We start from the raw sequence: 26,609 nt of genomic DNA, 5'->3' as shown, positions 1-26,609 counted from the left end.
TAGACACACTCCAGAAATTCGCTCTTCTTCTGACAGGTACATGTCTGCCTCTCCCAATCTACGTTAAAGTTAAAATCTCTCATTAATACTACTCTAGCTTTGCCACACACTTGCCTGAAATCTGCATCTATACAGTCTAGCACTCCAGAGCTACTACCTGGTGTTCTGTACACAGTACCTATTAGTTTAAGACCTCTTACTGTTCCTCAGTTCCACCCATTCCACTGAATGCTTACCCCTCATTATGTCTTCCCTTACCATTAAAGTAATTTAGCCTTCCTCACCAAAGCAATTTTGTTTCTAATAAGTAAGGCTACCTCACCTCCTCTGCAATTTTCCCTGTCTGACCTGGAAACCTTATAATTTAGTTCCCAATCTCAACTGTCTTGTAGCCATGTCTCGACAAATGGCTACTATATCATAATCTCCTATTTGAATTTGTACTTGCAGCACATTTAACATAATCCTTATGCCTCATATATTCGTATATGGAACTCATATTCTACACTGCAATCTGTCCTTCAGCATTAATGCTTTATTCATCAGTTTATTATTTCTCTCTTCTGATTTAATCAATACACTTCATATCATCTTACCATTACCTACTTCCCTGAAATAGGATTTCTGACTGTTTCTTTACTCTCTGCCATGTCACTGGATTTTGAAACTGTATTGAGAGTTTATTACCTTTGAGATCCTGTTCTTCAATCTTGCTCATAATTCCTGTTGCTCTCCAAACAGGACCTTTTTGCCTATGTTGGTGCCAACATGATCCACAACAACGGGATCCTTGCCCTTGCCATCCCACTTCCTTTCAAGCTGGTTCAAGATGCCACTTACCTTGGCAGCAGGCAGGCAACACACCATTGCAGGACTCTCAATCCTGCTTACAAAGGATGTTATCTGCACTCTGAATCATAAAATCCCCTACCCCCACTCCTGCTCTTTTTGCTGCCCCTACTTGAATGGCATCATGTATGATGACTATCTCTGATCCCTGAGTCATGGTGCAGTGGTCAGTTTATCCAATGTCTCTACAGTCCTCTTCCTCGTTTGCACAGAGAACAAATACTTGATTGACAAATATTGACTTGATAGAGGTGTACAAAATGATCAGAGGTATAGATAGAGTAGACAGCCAGAGACTTTTTCCTAGGGTGGAGGTAGCTATTACGAGGGGGCATAGTTTTAAAGTGAGTGGCAGTAGATATAGGGGAGACGTCAGAGGTAGGTTCTTTACTCAGAGAGTGGTAGGGGCGTGGAATGCATTGCCGGAGAGGGTAGTGGAGTTGGCCTCATTAGGGGCATTTAAGCGGCTATTAGGTAGGCATATGGATGATAGTATAAGGTAGGGGTGGAGGTTAGATAGACCTTAGGATTAGGGTAAAAGTTCGGCACAACATCGTGGGCTGACGGGCCTGTACTGTGCTGTACTGTTCTACGTTCTGTGTTCTAAATACCTCAAACTTGCTGTGTAAGTTCAAGAGCTACAACAGGGTTGGGGTTAACCCTATCCCTAACCCTCACTCTGTTGCAGGTGAGGGTCCTCCAAAGTTGCATTTAAGATCCTTTTACCTGACTCATTTGTCATCACACCTTCCTGTCGCTGATCACTGGTCAAATTTGAAGTACTTAACCCACAGGGTGTGACTACCTTCCGAAACAGCGTCCAGGTATCACTCCACCTCCCTGATGTGTCACAGTATTGAAAGCTCAGAGTCCAGCTCATTAATTCTGCCAGAGTTCCTTAATCAACCAACATTTGCTATCGATGTGGTCACTATGAAACACAATGGGGTCCACCAGCTCCCACAACATGTACCCAGCCCTATATTTCTAAATTATTCAATTCGTTTTAAAGTTGTATTTTTTAAATTTCCTGTGGGTCTTTAGTTATTAATCTGTAAAATATTTCTCCCCATTTGCCTTTAATCTGAAAGCAATTGAGAATTGGTATTCAAATTAGCAGTTGCTTACCAATCAATGAACTTATAGCTTTTCCTGTGTCACTGTTTCTGATCCCTGCAGGCTCCTGTCTAGTTGGGCTCCCAGGTATGTGTGTGGGCCTTGGGCCTCAGGCCTCAATTTTTATTTCCTGCTCAGTCTCAGTTTCCTGCCACTGCTGGCTTTGCTTTCTTCTTATGTCCCAAATTCCCTAGGACCTAACTTTGATATTAAAGAGCAGAAGTGCTCCTCAATGAGAGCAAAAGAGGAATTGATTAACTCCTCCCTGTTTCATAAACTTCATTTACACTCTAATGCAATAAAGCAGTACCCCAGTGCATACATTGTATCTTTTTCATTGACAAAAGTTATGGACACTACCAATTGGTACTGCATTCCCTATTTTAACACCCTGAACAATCAGAGTCAGCTGCCTGGTCAAAAGTTAATCAGCTAGCTAATATTGACAATCAACAGATCCTGCTGAATCCCCCTGTCAACCATAATCCAAACAATCAGCATCCTCTTGTCATGCCGTTTCTAAGTTTGGTTTCTTGTGTCCCAGTTCTGATAAATGCAAGATGAAAACCTACAACTGCATGTCTCTCTTTAGTAATGGTTAACTTCTTCTGAATCCTTTGTGTGTTTAATTCTCAGTTATTAAACCTTGCAGGATCAGAGGCCGAGTATTATCCCGTCATTCAATAAGTTTCCAGATACCCCAGTGTTTTGCCTGTGATGTTATTGACTGACGCTTCCAGCAGCTTTATGCTCAATTTACTTTAAAAAAGCAAGCCTAACTAATGGGTAATGCTATTACAATCTCTGAAGTCCAATGATTTTTAATAAGATTCACAGTTCCTAGTTAAGAGCTGAAAGAATAATTCTTCGAGACTTCACAAATGTTAAGTGTAATAATGACTAAAAATACTACTAAATAAACTCTCTTCATTTGTAGCTAACTTTTGATTTATTTAAATAAACATTGTTTTGTTACTTTTTGCACATTGTACTGTCCATGAAATTACAATTCTTATTGTAAACAGTTCATATTTATTCCCTGTTTTTTTTGGGTTCTTTACTTTGTATTTCCCAACTGGATAACTTCTAATTTCAAAGCTAGCTTTCACAATGAAGGTTGCATTCCATATTTCTTCCTGTAAACTATGACTGATATCCTTCAGTGATGTTCACAGATTTACAAGGAAGCCTGTAACCTGATATCAAAATGACTTTGATGATTTTCTTCCTTATAGCAAATAGAACATATAGCAGTACAGCACAGTACAGGCCCTTCGGCCCACGATGTTGTGCCGAACTTTTACCCTAATCCTAAGGTCTATCTAACCTCCATCGCTACCTTATACTATCATCCATATGCCTATCTAATAGCCGCTTAAATGCCACTTATGAGGCCAACTCCACTACCCTCTCTGGCAATGCATTCCATGCCCCTACCACTTTCTGAGCAAAGAACCTACCTCTGACGTCTCCCCGATGTCTACCTCCTTTCACTTCAAAACTATGTCCCCTCGTAAAAGCTATCTCCACCCTAGGAAAAAGTCTCTGGCTGTCTACTCTATCTATACCTGTGATCATTTTGTACACCTCTATCAAGTCACCTCTCATCCTTCATCATTCTAAAGAGAAAAGCCCTAGCTCTCTCAACCTTTCCTCGTAAGACCTTCCCTCCATTCCAGGCAACATCCTGGTAAATCTCCTCTGCACCTTTTCCAATGCTTCCACATCTTTCCTTTAATGAGGTGACCAGAGCTGGACACAATACTCCAGATGTGGCCAAACCAGGCTTTTGTATAGCTGGAGCATAACTTCACGGCTCTTGAACTCAATCCCTCTTCTAATGAAAGCTAACACACCATACGCCTTCTTAACACTCTATCCACCTGGGTGGCAGCTTTCAGGGAACTGTGAACATGAACCCCAAGATCTCTCTGCTCCTCCACACTGCCAAGAATCTTTCCGTTAACCCTGTATTCTGCTTTCAAGTTTGTCCTTCCAAAATGAATCACCTTACATTTCTCAGGGTTAAACTCCATCTGCCACTTCAGTCCAGCTCTGCATTCTATCAATGTCCCTTTGTAACCTAGAACAGCCCTCCGCATTGTCCGCAACGTGACCCACCTTCGTAACATCCGCGAACTTGCTAATCCACCCTTCCACTCCTTCATCCAAATCATTTACAAAAATCACAAAAAGAAGAGGACCCAGAACAGATCCTGTGGTACACCACTCGTAACTGAGCACCATGTTCAATATTTTCCATCCACTACCACCCTTTATCTTCTAAGGGTCAGCCAATTCCGAATCCAATCTGCCACATTTCCCCCTATCCCATGCCGCCTTACCTTCTGCATGAGCCTACCATGGGGAACCTTATCAAACGCCTGACTTAAATCCATGTATACCACATCCACTGCTCCACCTTCATCCACATGTTTGGTCACCTCTTCAAAGAATTCAATAAGGTTTGTGAGGCATGATCTACCCTTCACAAATCCATGCTGACTGTCACGAATCAAACTGTGCCTTTCCAAGTGATCATAAATCCTGTCTCTCAGAGCCCTTTCCAATAATTTGCCAACCACTGACGTAAGACTAATTGGTCTGGAATTTCTGGGGTTATCCCTGCTCCCTTGTTTGAACAAGGGAATGACATTTGCCTCTTTCCAATTTTCCGGCACTACACCCGTGTACAGTGCGGACGAAAAGATCATCACCAAAGGCCCTGCGATCTCATCCCTCGCTTCCCATAGAATCCTTGGATAAATCCCATCAGGCCCGGGGGACTTATCTATCTTCAACTTCCTCAGAATTCCTAGCACATCTTCTTTACTAACATCAACCTCCTCGAGCCTACCTGCCTGTTTCACAACGTCCTCCTCTACAACTAGGTCCGTCTCAGTTGTGAATACTGAAGAAAAGTATTCATTAAGGACCTCTCCTATCTCTGTAGGCTCTGTGCACAAATACCCTTTACAATCCTTGATCGGCCCTACCCTTTCTCTGGTCATTCTCTTGTTCTGCACGTACGTGTAAAAAGCCTTGGAGTTTTCCTTGAACCTATCTGCCAAGGTTTTCTCATGCCCCCTCATAGCTCTCCTAAGCCCTTTCTTCTTCTCCTTCCTGGCTAACTTGTATCCCTCTAGAGCCTTTCCTGTTCCTCTTTTCCTAAACCTTACATAAGCCTCCTTCTTCCTCTTAACCAGTCGTTTGACCTCTCTCGAGAACCATGGCTCCCTCACTCGACCACATCTTCTCTGCCTGCTAACGACAAACATATCGAGCACATGCAGTATGCATTCCTTAAACAATCTCCACATTTCTGTGGTGTTCTTCCTTGGCAGCATCTGTTCCCAATTTATGTTACCCAGTTCTTGCCTAACTGAATTGTAATTACCCTTCCCCCAATTATAAACTTTACCCTGCCGTATGTACCTATCCTTATCCATGACAATCATGAAAGAAACAGAGTTATGATCACTACTGCCAAAATGCACTCCTACCAACAGGTCTAACACTTGGCCCGGTTCGTTACCAAGCACCAAATCCAAAGTGGCCTCTCCTCGTGTTGGTCTATCTACATACTGTGTCAGGAATCCTTCCTGAACGCACTGGACAAAATCTGCTCCATCTAAACTATTACAACTAAAATGTTTCCAATCAATATTTGGAAAGTTGAAGTCACCCATGACTACAACCCTGTGTCTTCTGCACCTTTCCAGTATCTGCCTCCCAATCCGCTCCTCTACTTCTCTGCAACTATTAGGGGGTCTGTAAAAAACCCCCAACAAAGTGACTGCTCCTTTCTTGTTCCTGACCTCAACCCAAACTGACTCTGTAGACATATCATTCTCGAACTGCCTTTCATTAGCTGCTATACTCACCCTGACTAACAATGCCACTCCCCCCTTTTTTCTTTTTCCACCCTCCCTATTTCTTTTAAAGCATCTAAATCCCGGAACTTCCAACATCCATTCCTCTCCCCGAGTTACCCAAGTTTCTGTAATGGCCACAACATCGTAGTTCCAAGTACCGACCCATGCTCTAAGTTCATCCGCTTTATTTCTGATACTTCTTGCATTGAAGTATACATACCTCAAACCATCTTGGTGTCCGCAATTACGCTCCATCGACCGCGTTTCTTTATAAACCACCTCACTCCCTGTTGTGTCTGTTGGAAGGCCGAATACCTCATCCTCTGAATTATAAATCCGGTTCCCCACCTCCTGCCAAACTAGTTTAAACCACCCCGTACAGCTCTAGCAAACCTCCCTCCCAGGATATTTGTGCCCTTCCGGTTCAGGTGCAACCCGTCCTTACTGTACAGGTCCCACCTTCCCCAGAATGTGCTCCAATTATCCACATAATGGAAGTCCTCCCTCCTACACCAGCCCTGTAGCCACGTGTTTAGCTGCACACTCTCCCTATTTCTTACTTCCTTATCACGTGGCACTGGTAGTAATCCAGAGATAACTACCCTGTTTGTCCTGGACTTCAGCTTCCAACCTGGGTAGTTTACCTGGATGGTTTAAACTAGTTTGGCAGGGGGTGGGGAACTGGATTTATAATTCAGAGGATGAGGTATTCGGCCTTCCAACAGACACAACAGGGAGTGAGGTGGTTTATAAAGAAACGCGGTCGATGGAGCGTAATTGCGGACACCAAGATGGTTTGACATATGTATACTTCAATGCAAGAAGTATCAGAAATAAAGCGAATGAACTTAGCGCATGGGTTGGTACTTGGAACTACGATGTTGTGGCCATTACAGAAACTTGGGTAATTCAGGGAGAGGAATGGATGTTGGAAGTTCCGGGATTTAGATGCTTTAAAAGAAATAGGGAGGGTGGAAAAAGAAAAAAGGGGGGAGTGGCATTGTTAGTCAGGGTGAGTATAGCAGCTAATGAAAGGCAGTTCGAGAATGATATGTCTACAGAGTCAGTTTGGGTTGAGGTCAGGAACAAGAAAGGAGCAGTCACTTTGTTGGGGGTTTTTTACAGACCCCCTAATAGTTGCAGAGAAGTAGAGGAGCGGATTGGGAGGCAGATACTGGAAAGGTGCAGAAGACACAGGGTTGTAGTCATGGGTGACTTCAACTTTCCAAATATTGATTGGAAACATTTTAGTTGTAATAGTTTAGATGGAGCAGATTTTGTCCAGTGCGTTCAGGAAGGATTCCTGACACAGTATGTAGATAGACCAACACGAGGAGAGGCCACTTTGGATTTGGTGCTTGGTAACGAACCGGGCCAAGTGTTAGACCTGTTGGTAGGAGAGCATTTTGGCAGTAGTGATCATAACTCTGTTTCTTTCACAATAATCATGGATAAGGATAGGTACATATGCAGGGTAAAGTTTATAATTGGGGGAAGGGTAATTACAATTCAGTTAGGCAAGAACTGGGTAACATAAATTGGGAACAGACGCTGTCAAGGAAGAACACCACAGAAATGTGGAGATTGTTTAAGAAATGCATACTGCATGTGCTCGATATATTTGTCGTTAGCAGGCAGAGAAGATGCGGTCGAGTGAGGGAGCCATGGTTCTCGAGAGAGGTCGAATGACTGGTTAAGAGGAAGAAGGAGGCTTATGTAAGGTTTAGAAAAAGAGGAACGGAAAAGGCTCTAGAGGGATACAAGTTAGCCAGGAAGGAGAAGAAGAAAGGGCTTAGGAGAGCTATGAGGGGGCATGAGAAAACCTTGGCAGATAGGTTCAAGGAAAACTCCAAGGCTTTTTACACGTACGTGCAGAACAAGAGAATGACCAGAGAAAGGGTAGGGCCGATCAAGGATTGTAAAGGGTATTTGTGCACAGAGCCTACAGAGATAGGAGAGGTCCTTAATGAATACTTTTCTTCAGTATTCACAACTGAGACGGACCTAGTTGTAGAGGAGGACGTTGTGAAACAGGCAGGTAGGCTAGAGGAGGTTGATGTTAGTAAAGAAGATGTGCTAGGAATTCTGAGGAAGTTGAAGATAGATAAGTCCCCCGGGCCTGATGGGATTTATCCAAGGATTCTATGGGAAGCAAGGGATGAGATCGCAGGGCCTTTGGCGATGATCTTTTCGTCCTCACTGTCCACGGGTGTAGTGCCGGAAAATTGGAAAGAGGCAAATGTCATTCCCTTGTTCAAACAAGGGAACAGGGATAACCCCAGAAATTCCAGACCAATTAGTCTTACGTCAGTGGTTGGCAAATTATTGGAAAGGGCTCTGAGAGACAGGATTTATGATCACTTGGAAAGGCACAGTTTGATTCGTGACAGTCAGCATAGATTTGTGAGGGGTAGATCATGCCTCACAAACCTTATTGAATTCTTTGAAGAGGTGACCAAACACGTGGATGAAGGTGGAGCAGTGGATGTGGTATACATGGATTTAAGTAAGGCGTTTGATAAGGTTCCCCATGGTAGGCTCATGCAGAAGGTAAGGAGGCATGGGATAGGGGGAAATGTGGCAGATTGGATTCAGAATTGGCTGACCCTTAGAAGACAAAGGGTGGTAGTGGACGGAAAATATTCAACATGGTGCTCAGTTACGAGTGGTGTACCACAAGGATCTGTTTTAAATGGCAATATATTAGTTTGATATCTAAGTGGAAATGTTAATCTGTTATCTTTGATTTTCTTTTCCGTACTAGATTAAAGGGATAGTTTGTATTTGCAATTTATTATCTATAACCCTTTTTCTGGGACTTTTAGATACTTAGCGTCTACCAACTTTAGAATTAATAACTGATTCATTGTCCTTGGGGTTAAATACCTTGCACCACCCTCTCAAAACATTTTGGGTCTTCCTCAGATCCTACCAATCAAACCACCCAGGTTTACTACCAACCAGACTTGAGCACAGGTCATAATCCTTTCATATTTAAAGCTCCAATCCCAAAATACAATAATCTTAAAGCAAAAGATACAATCCTCAAACGTAATCCTATATATCTCTCAATTGTAACAATGTCATGAGATGCCCTACGCAGGTGAGGAGATAGTGTAGTAGTAATGTCACTGGCCTAGTACTTCTGGACTCAGGCTAACGCTGTGGAGGCACAGATTCAAATTACATCTCAACAGCTGATAGAGTTTAAATTCAATAAAAATCTGGAATTGAAATATAGTTTCATGGTCATCATTATGGAGACCATTACTGGTTATTGTAAAAACTAATCTGGTTCTCTAACCCCTTTTAGGGAAGGAAATCTGCCTTTCCCTGGTCTAGCCTACATGTGACTCCAGACCCACTGCGATGTGATCAGTTGTTAACTGCTTGCTGAGATAGCATAAACCCCTCAGTTCAAGGGCAACTAGGGATGGGCAACAAATGCTGACCAAGCAGTGACACCCACATCCCAAATGGGAACAAAATTGAATCTGGGAAAATGTAACTTAGGGATGAATACAATGTACACACTGCAGTTTAAAACCCAGTAGTGAAAGAGTCAAAGCATGATAGATAAACTGATTTCTGTTTAATAACTGGTTACATTGATTTTGATATCTAGAAGAATAGCTTTCCACATGAATATGGTTTGTAAGTTTAGGCAAAACTATTTTTTCCTCAGATATGAATTTTATGCTTAGAGGGAATTAGACTTCTATTAAGTCTCAAATACCCAATATGATTTAAATACAGTTGGTGACATGTATTTGTGTGTTGTTCAGTCGTCACTGTCCTGTTCTGTCTGTTATACTTGTCATGTATTTACAGAAAGCTGACCTGGCTGTAGCAGGCTTAACCATCACAGCAGAACGTGAGAAGGTCATCGATTTCTCCAAGCCATTTATGACTTTAGGAATTAGTATCTTGTATCGAGTTCAGATGGTAAGAGATCCGTTTCCTTACAAGTCAGTATGTAGTAGAAAAAAAAACTCATCTGAATGTGCCAGTTTTCTTATCTTTTTTTCTCTTTCACATGCTGTGACAGACTTAGCTCAATTGTAATAACTTTGTCGCTGAGTCAGTAACACCTTTCAAATGACATCAGAAACTGAGCCCTATCTATTTTAACAAATGGAAGAAAACTCCATAGCGTTATTAAAAGTAAAGAGCCTGATTGACATGCTTTCCTCAAATAATTGCTCTTGAAGAGAATATTTGGCTGTTAATGTCATTGCTGTTTTAGAATCTTGCTGTGTGGAAATGCTATCGCCACTTTCATAGATTATAACAGTGACTAGCACCATAATTACTATGATGCAATTTGAGGATGACCTAAAATTCTAAGGAACAAATGAGGACTAGTATTCTTTCTCTTCCTTATTCAGAGTACAATTCCAGTGGTAACCAGTCTGAAGAAAGAGAGAGAGGAATTCCTGAATACATACAAAAGACATTTTCATGTGAAATAATAGAGAGTCAAAGCAAGGATGAGGATGATTTGAGACCAAAAATGGAGGCGATCTATATGTCTGAGGAGCTGTGATATTTAGAGCATCATCTTCTTCAGCAACTTTACTTCTAATGTGTTTATGACCTTTTTTGTTGGGTTCCCTCACCTGCTAATCTATTCTCTTATACTCTCTTTATCCTTTTCAGTTCCTTTCTCATTTCTGCTCTAAAAGGATATTTCCACATCACAGTAAAAGATGGTGCTGGAGAAATTGCAGCGTTTGAAAGAAATGTTGTTTAAAAGATTGGTGACTGTCAAAGTAGGAAGGTTACCCATTTTTGGATGGGTTCCTGAGGAATGTAAGGACAAGGATGGGAATTATGGAGGATCCAGGTGTCATTTATCAATCCTCCTTCCTTATGGGATAGTGACAGTGAACAGGAAGATTGCAAATAATACAGATTATGACCTAAAGTTTTGTTTTAAATCCCTTACTCTTTAAACTTAGATTGAAACCAGGCTGCGCTGTCACTGAAAGTTACAAAGAAAAACTCTTGGAACTGTTTTTATTGATAAGCCTAGGCTGGGAAAAATAATAGTGTTTGTTTGTGTACTTCCAACAGGGATCTTTATTGACGTTTCCCCAAAGGCTGTCATTCTGATATATTGAATGTTTGGCTGCAATGTCTCAGCAGGGTGTTCTGACTTCACAGTTTGATTGACACCTTAGACAGTTTTTTAAAGGATTAGCTGTCTTTGTAGTTACTGAAATAGATGTTTGTTTTATGATAGATTTGCCACTTAAGACTTAAAACCTTTGAATGAGATTATGAAAGGAAGTATTTTTTAACTATCAGGTGTTCATGAGTAAGCACTATCTTAGATTTTAAGGGAAGGTGATGGCCTAGTGGCATTATCGCCAATGATCTAGAGACCAGGGTTTGAATCCTGCTAAAGTAGACGGTGGAATTTAAATTCAACCTGGAATTAAGAATCTATTAACGATCATTGTCGATTGTCAGAGAAACCCATCTGGCTTATGAACGTCTTTCAGGCAATCTGAATCCTCAGTGGTTTGGCCTACATGTGACTTCAGACCCGCAGCAATGTGGTTGACTTTCAGTTACCCTCGGAAATGGCCTAGCAAGCTATTCAGTTGTACCAATCGCTACAAAGTCGCAACAAAGGAATGAAAACGGATGAATCATCTGGCATCGACCTAGGCACCGGAAAAGACAACAGAAACAGTATACAGACAAATGAATGGAACACCCGTGGGACCACCGATATCAGGACCAATAGCGGAAGCCGTAATGCAAAGACTGGAATGGACAGCCCTTCCCACCAGCCAACCAAAACTATGGACCCGCAGTCTGGATGATACCTTTGTCATTATGAAACACGCTAAACTGGAGGAAACCCATCTACTCAAACAACATCCTCACTGGCATAAAATTCACCTCGGAAGAGGAGAACAACAACAGACTTCCCTTCCTGGACCTAATAGGCGATTGTAAGGCTGACAAGTGAGCTCCATTCCAGCATACACAGGAAGGCCAGCCATACAGATCAGGTACTCAACTACAACAGTAATCATCCGAATACCCACAAATGGAGCTGCATCAAAATACTGTTCAAGTGAGCCACAACACACTGCAGCACCCCGGAGCTGAGCAAAGCCGAGGAAGAACACATACATGGCATCTTTAGAAACAACGGTTACCGAAAAGCATAGTCCGCCAATACCTACACAACAGACCACAACAGGAAGACACAACATGTCCGACACTAGTCATGCTACCATACATTAAGGACATATCTGAAATGACCACCAGATTACTCCGCCCCATAGGAATCATAGTAGCCCACAAACCGACAGCTATTGATGAGAATAAAGGATCCGATAACCACAACTAACAGAACCAACATTATTTACAAGAAACCATGCAAAGACTGCCAAAAACATTACCTAGGGCAAACCGGAAGGAAACTAGCCATCAGGATTCATAAACCCCAACTAGCTACCAAGAGACATGACCAACTATCACTCATTTCAATACACATGGACAAAGAGGGACACCAATTCGACTGGGACAATGTAGCCATCCTAGGACAAGCCAACCAAAGACACACATGAGAATTCCTGGAGGCCTGGCACTCAAACTGGAATTCCATTAACAAACATGTAGAGCTGGACCCCATATACCAACCGCTAAGAAACAAATCCGGAAATAATGCCACCCACCCCAACAAACTAAGACCCACAAATATCAAGCAGGACAGAACACCGACGCTTCACCAGAGGCGCACTGATGACATTATCTAGGATGGTGAAGAAACGTCTGTGAACAATCTTACCAGCTCGGTGAGCAAGTCAACAACTGCATCAACAACCCAAGCTACAAATCTTCGCAAAAACCTTGAGAAACAGCCCTGTCGACCGTGCAAAGTCATCCTTTATAATATCTGGGGCTAGTGCTAAAATTGGGAGAGCTGTCTCACAAGCTAGTCAAGCAACAGCCTGACATAGTCATATTCACAGAATCATACCTTACAGACAATGTCCCAGACACCACCATCACCATCCCTGGATATGTCCTGTCCCACCGGCAGGACAGACCCAGCAGAGGTGGTAGCACAGTGGTATACAGTCGGGAGGGAATTGCTCTTGGAGTCCTCAACATTCACCCCGGACCCCATGAAGTCTCATGCCTTCAGGTAAATGTGGGCAAGGAAACTTCCTGCTGATTACCACATACCGTCTTCTCTCAACTGATGAAACAGTATTCCTTGATGTTGAACAACACTTAGAGGAGGCACTGAGGATGGCAAGGGCACACAATGTACCCTGGGTGGGGGATTTCAATGTCCACCACCAAGAGTGGCTCAGCAGCAGTACTACTATGTGGCCCATGCCAGAACAAAAAACATAGGCAAGACTAGGAAAGAGGACCTGTTCAGAGATTATCAGGAGCTGGGAACCAAATTAAAGAACAGGTCCTACAAGGGTTATAATCTCCGGATTACTGACCGAGCCACGTGCTAATTGGCATAGGGACATGAGAATAAGGGAAGTAAACACATGGCTAAAAGAGTGGTGTGGGAAAGAGGAGTTCCTTTTCATGAGACACTGGCACCAGTATTGGAACAGGAGGGATCTGTACCGTTGGGACGGTCTCCACCTGAGTCGAGCTGGGACCAATGTTCTAGCAAAAGGGTAAATAGGCTGGTCAACAGGACTTTAAACTAGAAAGTGGGGGAGGGGAAGGGAATGGTGAAACTTGCCCTGGTGGGAAACAAAGCAGCAGGTTAACATCTGAAGTGGTGGATTCAACTAAGTGGAAAAATATGAAAGAAATGACAGGGAAGGAAAATTCAGGAGAGGTTATTAAAGTCTCCAGCACAGACAAAAATAGAACAGAGTGTTTGGAAAAGGCTAGCGATCAAACACTAGAAAAATGAATGAAACTGAGAAGAGGGAGGATTAATACAGGACTGAAGGTATTGTATCTAAATGCATGCAGTATAACAAATAAGGTAAATGAGCTTGTGGCGCAGATCGAAATTGGCAGGTATAACACGGAGATGTGGCTGCAAGGGGATCAGAATTGGGAACTGAATATCCAAGGATATACATCCTAACAAAAAGATAGGCAGGTGGGCCGAAGGGGTGCCGTTGCCTTATTAGTGAGAAATGAAATTAAATCAATCTGAAGAAACAAAGTAGGGTCAGATGGTGTAGAATCTGTGTCGGTAAAATTGATGAACCGCAACGGTGAAAAAACCATAGCTGGGGTTGTGTACAGGCCTCCAAACAATAGTCAGGAGCTGGGGCACAAGACACACCAGGAGATAGAAAAGGTGTGTAAGAAAGACAAAGTCACAGTGATCATGGGGGATTTCAATATGCAGGTGGACTGGGAAAATCATGTTGGTAGTGATTGCAAGAAAAGGAGTTTGTGGAATGTCTACGAGATGGCTTTTTGGAGCAGCTCATGGTGGAGCCCACAAGGGAGCAGGCAATACTGGATTTAGTGTTGTGCAATGAGGCAGACTTGATAAGGGAGCTTAAGGTAAAGGAACCCTTAGGAGACAGTGATCATAAGATAGAATTTACTCTGCAATTTGAGAGAAGGAAGATAGAATCAGAGGTAACGGTATTACAGCTGAATAAAGGTGCCTACAGAGGTATGAGGGAGGAGCTGGGCAGAATTGACTGGGGGAGGAGCCTAGCAGGAAAGACAGTGGAACAGCAATGACAGGAGTTTCTGGGAATAATTCAGGAGAAACAGCAAAAATTCATCCCTAGGAAAAAGAAGCATGGTACAGGGAGGATGAGGCAACCATGGCTGACTAAAGAAGTCAGGGATAGCATAAAAGCAAAAGAGAAAGCATATAATGTGGCAAAGGGCAGTGGGAAACCAGAGGATTGGGAATCTTACAAAGACCAACAGAGGGTAACAAAAAAAAAACAAGGAGGGAGAAGATTAAATATGAGCGTAAGCTAGCCAGTAATATAAATGAAGACTGTAAGAATTTCTTTAGGTATATAAAGGGCAAAAGAGAAGCAAAAGTGGACATTGGACCACTAGAATATGATGGTGGAGAGATGGTATTGGGGAACAAGGAAATGGCTGAGGAACTGAATAATTACTTCGCGTCAGTCTTCATGGTGGAAGACACGAGTAATATCCCAAAAATTCAAGAGAGTCAGGGGACAGAGCTGAGTATGGTGGCCATCACCAAGGAAAAGGTGCTAGTAAAACTGATTGGCCTGAAGGTGGACAAATCACCTGGACCAGATGGATTACACCCCAGAGTTCTTAAGGAGATAGCTGAAGAGATAGTGGAAACGTTAGTGGTGATCTTTCAGGAATCACTAACTCAGGGAGGGTCCCAGAGGACTGGAAAATCGCTAACGTGACACCCCTGTTTAAAAAGGGAGTAAGGCAAAAGACAAAAAATTATAGACTGATTAGCCTAACCTCAGACAAGGGTAAGATTTTGGAGTCCATTGTAAAGGATGAGATTGCTGAATGTTTGGAAATGTATAGTAAAATAGGGCAAAGTCAGCATGGTTTCATCAAGGAGAGGTCATGCCTGACAAATCTGCTAGAATTCTTTAACGAAGTAACGAGCAGGGTAGACCAAGGAGAGGAAATGGATGTTACCTACCTGGACTTCAAAAAGGCCTTTGATAAGGTGCCACACAGGAGGCTGCTGAGTAAGGTAAGGGCCCATGGTGTTAGAGGCAAGGTGCTAGTATGGATAGAAGATTGGCTGTCTGGCAGAAAGCAGCGAGTAGGGATAAAGGGGTCTTTCTCAGGATGGCAGCCGGTAACGAGTGGTGTTCCGCAAGGGTCAGTGCTGGGACCACAACTTTTCACTTTATGTATTAATGATCTAGATGAAGGAACTGTGGGCATTCTGGCTAAGTTTGCAGACGATACAAAGATAGGTGGAGGGACAGGTAGTATTGAGGAGGTGGTGAGGCTGCAGCAGGACTTGGACAGGTTAGGAGAGTGGGCAAAGAAGTGGCAGATGGAGTACAATGTGGGAAAGTGTGAGGTCATGCACTTTGGTAAGAAGAATCAAAGCATGGACTATTTTCTAAATGGGGAGAAAATTCAGAAGTCTGAAGTGCAAAGAGACTTGGGAGTTCTAGTCCAGGATTCTCTCAAGGTAAACTTGCAGGTTGAGTCAGTAGTCAGGAAGGTAAATGCAATGTTGGCATTTATTTTGAGAGGACTTGAATATAAAAGCAGGGATGTACTACTAAGGCTTTATAAGGCTCTGGTCAGGCCACATGTGGAGTATTGCGTGCAGTTTTGAGCCCCATATCTCAGGAAGGATGCTGGAGCGGGTTCAGAAGAGGTCCGTGAGAATGGTCCCAGGAATGGAAAGCTTAACATATGGGGAATGTTTGAGGACTCTGGGACTATACTCATTGGAGTTTAGAAGGATGAGGGGGGATCTAATTGAAACTTGCAGAACACTGAATGCCCTGGACAAAGTGGATGTTGGGAAGATGCTTCCATTGGTAGGAGAGTCTAGGACCCAAGGGCACAGCCTTAGAGTAAAGGGAAGACCTTTTAGAATCGCGATAAGGAGAAACTACTTCAGCCAGAGAGTGGTGAATCTATGGAATTCACTGCCACAGAAGGCTGTGGAGGCCAGGTCATTGAGTACATTTAAGACTGAAATAGATAGGTTCTTGACTATCAAGGGGATCAAGGGTTACGGGGAGAAAGCGGGAGAATGGGGTTGAGGAACTTGTCAGCCATGATTGAATGGCGGAGCAGACTCAGTGGGCCGAATGGCCTAATTTCTGCTCCTATGTCTCATTGTCTTATGGTCTTAGTGATCGAACTGGTCGGGTCCTAAAGGACATAGCTGTTAGACATCTGCAATAGCTGGTAAGGGAAGCCGCAAGAGGGAAAAAAAACTTGACCTCATCCTTACCAATCTGCCAGCTGCAGTTACATCTCTCCATGACAGTATTGGTAAGTGACCATTGCACAGTCCTTGTGGAGACGAAGTCCCGCCTTCACATTGAGAATAACCTCCATTGTGTTGTATGGCACTATCACCGTGCTAAATGGGACAGACTTCATACAGATCTAGCAACTCAAGACTGGGCATCCACAAAGTGCTGTGGACCATCAACGTGGCAGAATTGTACTCCAGCACAATCTGTAACCTCTTGGCCTGGCGTACGCCCCCTCAACCATTAGCATCAAGCCAGGGGATCAACCCTAATTCAATGGAGAGTTCAGGAGGGCATGCCATGATCAGCACCAGGCATAGCTGGTGAAGCTACTAAATAGGACTACTTGCATGCTAAACAGTATAAATAGTAAATGACAGACATAGCTGTGAAACCATGCCAACAATCAGATCTAAGCTCTGCAGTCCTGCTATATCCAGTCGTGAATGGTGGTGGACAATTAATCAACTCACTGGAGGAGGAGGCTCTACAAATATCCCCATCCTCAATGATGAAAGAGCCCAGCACATCAGTGCAAAAGATGAGGCTGAAGAATTCACAGCAATCTTCAGCCAGAAGTGGGAAGTGGATGACCCAACTCAGCCTCCTCCTGTGATCTCCAGCATTACCGATAGCAGACTTCAGCTAATTTGATTCACTCCACATGATATTAGAAATGGTTGGGCATACTGGATTCTGCAAAGACTATGGGCCCTGACATCATTCCGGCAATAGTACTGAAGACTTGTGCTCCAGAACATGCCGCACCCCTAGCTAAGCTGTTCCACTACAGTTACAACACAGGCATCTACCTAATTGCCCAGCTATGTCTTAAACACAAAAATGACAAAAATCAAACCGAGCCAATTACTGTCCCATCAGTCTACTCTCAATTATTAGAAAAATAACGGAAGTCATCATCATTAGTGTTTTCAAGGAGCACCGGCTCAACAATAACGTGACGCCCGATTTGGGTTCCACCAGGGCTACTCAGCTCCTGACCTTATTAAAGCCTTGGTTCAAACATGGACAAAAGAGCTGAATTCCAGAGGTGAGGTGAGAGTGACAGCCCTTGACATCAAGGCTGCATTAAACTGAGTGTGGCATCAAGGACCCCTAGCAAAACTGGAATCAATGAGTATCAGGGAGCAAACTCTCCACTGCTTGGAATTACACCTGGCGCATAGGAAGATGTTCGTGGTTAATGGAAATCAGTCATCTGAGCTCCAATACATCTCTGCAAGAGTTCCTTGGAAAATGTGGGTGGTCTGATTAGTAAGTTTACCAATAACATGAAGATTGGTGGAGTTGTTGATAGTGCCGACAATTGTGAAAGGATACAACAGGATATATATAGATTGGTGACTTGGGCACAGAAATGGCAGATGGAGTTTAATCCAGACAAATGCGAGGTGATGCATTCTGGAAGGTCAAATTTATGAATAAATTATACTGTAAATGGCAGAACCCTCAGGAACGTAAACATACAGACAGATCTGGGCATGCAGGTCCACAGTTCCCTAAAAGTGGCAACACAAGTGGCCAAAGTGATTAAGAAGGCATACCGCATGCTTGCCTTCATTGGCTGGGGCCTGGTGTACAACAGTTGGCAAACCACGTTGCAGCTACATAAAACCCTTTTGGTTGGTTGCATTTGGAGTATTGTGTGCAGTTTTGATCGCCATACTTCCAGAAGGATGTGCAAGCTTGGGAGAGAGTGCAGAGACGGTTCACCAGGATGTTGCCTGGTCTCAAGGGCATTAGCTATGAGGAAAGGTTAAAAAGACTTGGATTGTTTTCACTGGAAAGATGGCAGCTCAGAGGAGACTTGATAGAAAATTCTGAGAGGCATAGATATGGCGGATAGTCAGAGGCTTTTTCCCAGGGTTGAAGTTTCACTTACAAGGGGGCACAGGTTCAAGGTCAGAGGGGGAAAATTTAAGGGAGATGTGCAAGGGAGGTTTTTCACGCAGAGACTGGTAGAAGCCTGGAATGCACCGCCAGAGGAGGAACAGGCACATTGGCAACATTTAAGAGGCATCTGGATGGTTACACGAATAGGAAGGGAATAGAGGGATACGATTGAATAAGGGCAGAAGGTTTGTTTTTTAGTTTAGTCAGGGCATGATGATCAGCACAAGTTGGAGGGCTGAAGGGCCTGTTCCTGTGTCATACTTCTCTTTTGTTCTTTGTTTTTGTTCTTTTAGTGTCCTCGGCCCAATCATCTTCACCTTCATCAATTAACTTTCTTCCATCATAGGGGAAGAAGTGGGGATGTTCAGTGATGATTGCACAATGTTCAGCACCATTCATGATTCCTCAGATACTGAAGCAGTCCATGTTCAAATGCAACAAGATCTGGACAATATCTAGGCTTGGGCTGACAAGTGGCAAGTAACATTCATGCCACATAAATACTAGGCTATGACCATCATCAATAAGAGATAATCTAATCGCGCCCCCACCCAACTTGACATTCAATGGTATTACCATCACTATCACTAGAAACATCTTGGCGGAGAGTTACCATTAACCAGAAACTAAACTGGACTCATCACGTAAACACAGTGGCTACAAGAGCAGGTCAGAGGCTAGGAATACTGCAGCGAGTAACTCACCCTCTCAATTCCCCAAAGCCTGTCCATCGTCTACAAGGCACAAGTCAGGAGTGTGATGGAATACTCCCCACTTTCCTGGATGGGTGCAGCTCCAACAACACTCAAGAAACTTGACACCATCCAGGGGAAAGCAGCCAACTTGATTGGCACCACATCCACAAGCATTCACTCCCTCCATCACCAAAGCTTAATACATATTGCTATATCTACAAGATGCACTGCAGAAATTCACCGAACATCGTCAGATAGCACCATCCAAACCCATGATCACTTCCATCTGGAAGGACAAGGGCAGCAGATACATGGGAACATCACCAATTTCAAGTTCCCCTCCAAGCCACCATCCTGTCTTTACTTTTATTCACTCATGGGTTGTAGGCATCACTAGCTAGGCCAGCATTTGTTGTCCATCCCAAATTGCCTAGAAGGCCAGTAAGAGTTAACCACATTGCTATAGGTCTGGACTCGCATGAAGGCCAGACCAGGTAAGGATGGCAGTTTCCTTCCATAGAGGACATTAGCGAACTAGATGGGTTTTTCCAACAATCAGCAGTGGTTTCATGGTTATCATTGGACTCTTAATTCCAGATTATTTTTATTGAATTCACATTCCACCATCTTCCATGGCAGGCTTTGAACCTGGGTACCAGAACCCAGGGCAGCACAGTGGTTCAGTGGTTAGCACTGCTGCCTCACAGCACCAGGGACCCGGGTTCAATTCCACCCTTGGGCGACTGTCTATGTGGAGTTTGCACATTCTCCCTGTGTCTGCATGGGTTTCCTCTGGATGCTCCAGTTTCCTCCCACATTCCAAAGATGTGCAGGCTAAGTGGATTGGCCATGGTAAATTGCCCATAGTGTTCAGGGATGTTTGGGTTAGACATGGGGAAATGCAGGGGTAGGGGAATGAGTCAGGGTGGGATGCTCTTCGGAGAGGTGGTGTGGACTTGTTGGGCCAAATGGCCTGTTTCCATATTGTAGGGATTGTATGAGAACATTAGCTGAGGTCCTGTGAAGCTTGAACAGGAACTTGCAGGTAGTGGTATTTCCATGTGTTACTACCTTTTTAATCTCGATGGCAGTGGTCATCAGTTTGGAAGGTGTAGTCTTAGGAGCTTTGGTGAGTTTCTTCTTGAAGTGCTGCCACTAAGTGTTGGTGGTAAAGGGAGTGAATGTGGTGCCAATCAAATGAGCTGCTTTGCCCTAGATTTTTGATAATGAAGGATTCAGTGATGGTAATGCCATTGAATGTCAAGAGATGATGCTTAGATTCTCCCTGATTGCCTAGCACAAATATGGTGCAAATATTACTTGTCACTTGTCAGCCCAAGCCTCAATATTATTTTGCAGCATTTGAACATGGACTGCTTCAGTATCTGGGAAGTTGCGAAAAGTGCTGAACAATCCCACTTCTTCAAGGTCATTGTTGGAGGCAGGTGGAGATGGTTGGGCCTAGGACTCTGTAGGACATCTATGGAGAAAGAAAGAGTTAACGTCTTAAGTCCAAAAAGACTCTTCTTTCAAACTGATCTAAGTATGAATCTGTGCAGCCCCCACTACAATCCCAAACTGGACAAGCTGTAACTGAATCCTTAACTACTTAGCTACATTTTTAAAAATTGGCTGGATTGCCAGGTGTGATCTTCCCTGACCTGCTAAAACTCAATCACCAGTGGCGGGAACAATGATGTGAAACAGGTACAACTGCTGTCAGTACTTCTAGAACTTGCCCTTCTCTATACTTGTCCCTGGTGGGAACTAAAAATCCTGCCCCACATGTCTTTTATGGGCTATGTTGAACTAAATCCTAAGATGGCAGGACTGGTGTGTGAAGAGATATTGAATCAGTTAGGATTATATTTGCTGGAGTTCAGAAGAATTGGAGGGGGTTCTTACAGAAACCTATAAATTGAAACTGAACTAAACAGAGTCAATGCAAGGAGGATGTTGCTGATGGTGGATGAGTCCAGACCAGAGATTACAGTCTAAGAATAGGAGCTGAACATTTAAGATTGAGATGAAGCAAACCTGTGGAATTTGCTGCCACAGAAAATAGTTGAGGCCAAAACATTGTATAATTTCAAGAAGGAATTGGAAATAGCACTTGGATCAAAAGTGGGAACAAGCTTTTGAGTTGGACAATCAGTCACTATCATAATAAATGGCACAGCAGGCTTGAAGGACCAAATGGCTTACTCCTGCTCCTCTTTTCTTTGTTTCTATATAAATCCTTCAGCTTGTTCAAAACCAAATAATCAACCACCTGTAACTAAGTAACAAGCCTTTGCCTCTGGATTTTATGTTGTTCTCTACTGTTGCAAACATCTTTCTGATCCCACAACCGACTCAATGTGTGTTTTGCAGCAAGCAGCATGCCACCATCCTATTATTTCCTGTGTCTTCCTAGTTCCTGTTTGCCATTGGGTTGTGATGTAACCATACCTATGTAACTTGATCTTCCTTTGGTACATTGTGTGTACATTTTGGCTGCTATTTCCAGACTAAAACCCCTCCCTCTATATCCACATTCACTGCTTCTTCATTTTACATCTTATCTCTTTAACTCATCTAGATATTTATCTTCCATAGTTGTGCCTCCTTTAATTTCTCTGCCTTTAGGCAGACAACCCTCCTGGAGATTTTCATTTTTATTGCCACCATCACAGCCTTAACTCCAGCGCCATCATTAAGCCTACAGTTTCCCTGTACTCCTCACATTTATCCTCAAGAGCTCACCCAGCTCATTATGAGCAGCAGCCCCACTCCCACTCAATGTACTCACTGGGGTCTAATCGCAAATGTCTCCTTCCTGTAGAATTCATCCTTCCTGTGCTAACATTGTGGACTGTCAGCAAATCACATCTCACTGCCCCAGTGCACATCTCCCTCCAGCAAGTCTATTCATTCGTGAAGAATTCTTTTATCAACAAAGAATGATTGTATCTGTTAACATCATGAATACCTGGCTGAGGATTGAGGACATCTCCGCCCCAGCTTAATGACACCTCCAAATCTGGCTCACCTTTCACTATCATTCTTCCAAGTAAGGAAGTTTTTCAACCGAGATTGCTTTTCTTCTTGAGCCTCTGCACCAGATGACTTCTCATCCTCAATAATTTTAAGCTCCATCTAAACCCTCTGAGTTTATTGCTACTTTGTCCTTCCTAAGTCTCTCCCTCTATGTAAACTCCTTGAACCATATTCACTGCCACCTCCTTACCTCCCCATCTTGTCAATCTCACAGATAAGCTAATCTCTGCTCATTTCTTTGTATCACACAACACCTTCCTCACCCCCCCACCCCCAATCCTGTTTTCACTCCTGACCCACCTTCTCCTATGTCTATCCCTGCAAAAAAAAATCCCAGAATTCACTTACAAATGCACTTCCAAAATTTCCACTGTTTGGCTTCAGGTCTTTGTTCTCCACAACATTTCTGGAGATACCAATTAAACTCCATCAGCCAGTCCTTGGCCAATCTAATCAAGGTCCCGTTGTACCCTGAGATTACCTTCTTTGCTGTCTACCAGATGACCAATTTCGGTGTCACCTGCAAATTTAGTAACCATACCTCCTATATTCACATCCAAATCATTTATATAAATGACAAAAAGTGGACTCAGTACCAATTCCTGCAACACACCACTGGTCACAGTCATCCAGTCTGAAAAGCAACCTTCCACCACTACCTTCTGTCTCCTACATTCAAGCCAATTTTGTATCCAAATGGCTAGTTCTCCCTGTATTCCATGTGATCTAACCTTGCTAACCAGTCTACCACAAGAAACCTTGCTGAACACTTTACTGAAGTCCATACAGACAACATCCACCACTCCGCCTTCATTATTCTTCTTTGTTACTTCTTCAAAAAAACTCAATCAAGTTGAGGTTGGTTGGCTCACCGAGCTGGTTTGTTGTTCCGCAGACATTTCATTACCCTGCTGGGTAACATCATCAGTGCAGCCTCCGATGAAGCGTCAGTGTGTTTTCCCGCCTGGTTTTTAAACTCTGGAGTCCGTTGAGCTGGATTGCCTCACTTCAGGTTTTGCTAAGTAGTGGGGTGTATATGGGATCAAGAGGAAGAAGAATACCTCTTCCAGGTTTTCAAGGATAATGGATATCCAAAAAACTGGGTCAGAAGATGCCTACACGAACAACATCAGGAAGATACTACACGCCCCAACACACTCATCACACTACCCGACATCAGGAACACATCGGAACTAACCAGAAGACTCCTACGCCTGCTGGGCATCAGAGTGGCACACAAACCCACATCAACCCTACAACTGCTCACCCGAACTAAAGACCCACTCCCCGCCATGGACAGGACCAATGTCATCTATAAGATCCCCTGCAGAAACTGTGAGAAACACTACATTGGACAAACAGGAAGGAAACTAACAACAAGGGTACACGAACACCAACTGGCTACAAAAAGACACGACCAATACTCACTCATCTCAATCCACATGGATAAGGAGAACCACCAATTCGACTGGGACAACACCAAAATCCTGGGACATGCTAAGCAGAGACAGGCACGGGAATTCCTAGAAGCCTGGTACTCCACGAAGAAAGCCATCAACAAACACATAGAACTCAACCCTATATACACTTCACTACGAAGGAAAACCGGAAGTGAGGCAATCCAGCTCAACGGACTCCAGAGTTTAAAAACCAGGCGGGAAAACACACCGACGCTTCATTGGAGGCTGCACTGATGATGTTACCCAGCAGGGTAATGAAATGTCTGTGGAACAACAAACCAGCTCGGTGAACCAACCAACCTCAACACCCACAACCCGAGCTACAAATCTACTCCAAAACCTTAGAGACTCAATCAAGTTAATGAGACACAATTTCCAACACACAAAGCCATGTTCACTACTCCTAATCAGTCCTTGCCTTTCCAAATACATGAATATCCTATCCATCAGAATCCACTCCAACAACATGCCAATGTCAAGCTCACTGTTACCACCTTTCTTAAAAGGTGACACCCGGCAAGAAGGGGCTGATTGGTCTGTGGAATGATGACAGTGGCAATCTGCTTGCTAACAACTATGTGAGTGGCTCCCAGGTAGATGAACAGCTTGTGGGAATGAATGTTTTGGTCAGAAGCCATTGGGCCTCGAAACACAACAGCAGTCCTGCAGTAAAAAGAACCTCAATCCTGAAGAGAGTCAGTTTATTTCCCTCATCAGTTGTTGTAAGCCGTAGCTTTTAACCAATGAATCAGAGACTTTATATGTTATGAACTAGTTGCTCTGCGCTCCTGTAAACAAGTTTAAGTACTTGAGGAAAGGAGCAGCAGATCCAGATAAGCTAAAAGGATCATTTCTGTGAACAGAGACCATTGAACTGCCTTCCTGTCTCTCCCTCTGTCCATCAAACCCATGTTTTGTATTTGTCTGTATGTGTGCAGGGGTGATTTATGAGGGGGGGGGGGGGGGGTAGAGTTTTAAGTAGTAGAGTTATTTGTCAACAATTGTTTACCTGTAGCTAGAATCTATTTATTTGTATCAAATAATCATTCTTAAGTCCAGAAACCTGGTACCCTTGTCCAGGTTTTCTTTTAACCTGAGTCTAAGACTCGGGTACATTGGGAAATTTTACATACTTCTAAAATCTTTAATTTTTGTGATCATACTGGGAATAGCAGGACTTGATTTTCCAGCACACTATTCCAGTGAAGCATAACACTCCCCCAACAGAAATCCAAGGACTGCAGCAATTTAAGAGGACAGCTCATCACCACCTTCTCAAAAGAGAAAATAAATGCTGGCTGAGCCAGTGTCTCCAATCTCCCACGAACAAATGGAAACCAAAGATCCAACTACACCTTTGGGAGAGATAAACTTCCCTTTGCCAGAAGTCAAGCATCTTTTCATATTAAAAGTTGACCTGAAGGTGCTTAAGTGCATAAATGCATTGTAACTGTCAAACTGTGAAGGCATTTAAATCCATAGAACTTCCAGCTCCACACCTTGTTATCTCAGATTTAAATGCCTTGACAGCTTGGATGAACACAGCAGACCAAGCAGCATCAGAGGAGGAGGAAAGCTGACGTTTCGGGCCTAGACCCTTCTTCAGAAATGGTGGGGGGAGGAAGGAGATTCTGAAATAAATAGGGAGAGAGGGGGAGGTGGATGGAAGATGGATAAAGGAGAAGATGGGTGGAGAGGAGACAGACAGGTCAAAGAGGCGGGGATGGAGCCAGTAAAGGTGAGTGTAGAGGTTGGTTGGCTCGCCGAGCTGGTTTGTTGTTTTGCAGACGTTTCGTTACCATGCTGGGTAACATCCTCAGTGCAGCCTCCGATGAAGCGTCGGTGTGTTTTCCCGCCTGGTTTTTAAACTCTGGGGTCCTTTGAGATGGATTGCCTCACTTCCCGGTTTCCTCCGTATTGGAATGTATATGGGGTCAAGTTCAATGAGTTTATTAATAGCATGCTTCGTGGAGTGCCATGCTTCCACGAAAACAGCAGAACAAAATGGCCGCAAGATGGTAGCAGAGACCAGCACGAGAATTCCTGGAAGCATGGCACTCCATGAAGCATGCTATTAATAAACACATTGAACTCAACCCCATATACATTCCACTACGAAGGAAATCGGGAAGTGAGGCAATCCATCTCAAAGGACCCCAGAGTTTAAAAACCAGGCGGGAAAACACACCGACGCTTCATCGGAGGCTGCACTGAGGATATTACCCAGCATGGTAATGAAACGTCTGCAAAACAACAAACCAGCTCGGCAAGCCAACCAACCTCAAAACCCACAACCCAAGGCAAAACCCACAACCCAAGCTACAAATCTACTCTAAAACCTTGAAAGGTGAGTGTAGGTGTGGAGTTAGGGAGGGGATAGGTCAGTCCAGGGAGGATGGACAGGTCATGGGGGCGGGATGAGGAGAGTAGATAGGAGATGGGGGTGGGGCTTGAGGTGGGAGGAGGGGATAGGTGGGAGGAAGGACAGGTTAGGGAGGCGGGGACAAGCTGGGCTGGTTTTGGGATACAGTTGGGAGAGGGGAGATTTTGAAGCTTGTGAAGTCCACATTGTTACTATTGGGCTGCAGGGTTCCCAAGCGAAATGTGAGGTGCTGTTTCTGCAACGTTCGGGTGGCATCGTTGTGGCACTGCAGGAGGCCCAGGATGGACATGTCATCTGAGGAATGGGAGGGGGAGTTGAAATGGTTCGCGACTGGGAGG

The 26,609-nt window shown here is 43.7% G+C and overlaps 1 protein-coding gene across 1 annotated transcript in view; it reads left to right on the top strand.

Annotated features, from left to right (window-relative positions):
• LOC109937336 (glutamate receptor ionotropic, kainate 4) overlaps positions 1-26,609 on the top strand; it is a 152,845-nt gene that overhangs the window by 115,409 nt on the left and 10,827 nt on the right. Inside the window, exon 13 of the mRNA XM_048615532.1 lies at positions 9,672-9,785. Coding sequence (XP_048471489.1) covers positions 9,672-9,785 — 114 coding nt within the window. The remainder of the gene's footprint in view (positions 1-9,671; positions 9,786-26,609) is intronic.

Source organism: Rhincodon typus, chromosome 32, assembly GCF_021869965.1.
Source record: "Rhincodon typus isolate 14 chromosome 32, sRhiTyp1.1, whole genome shotgun sequence".
Classification (NCBI taxonomy): domain Eukaryota; kingdom Metazoa; phylum Chordata; class Chondrichthyes; order Orectolobiformes; family Rhincodontidae; genus Rhincodon; species Rhincodon typus.
The sequence above is the reverse complement of the archived record's forward strand: the minus strand, read 5'-3'. Positions and strand labels throughout refer to the sequence as shown.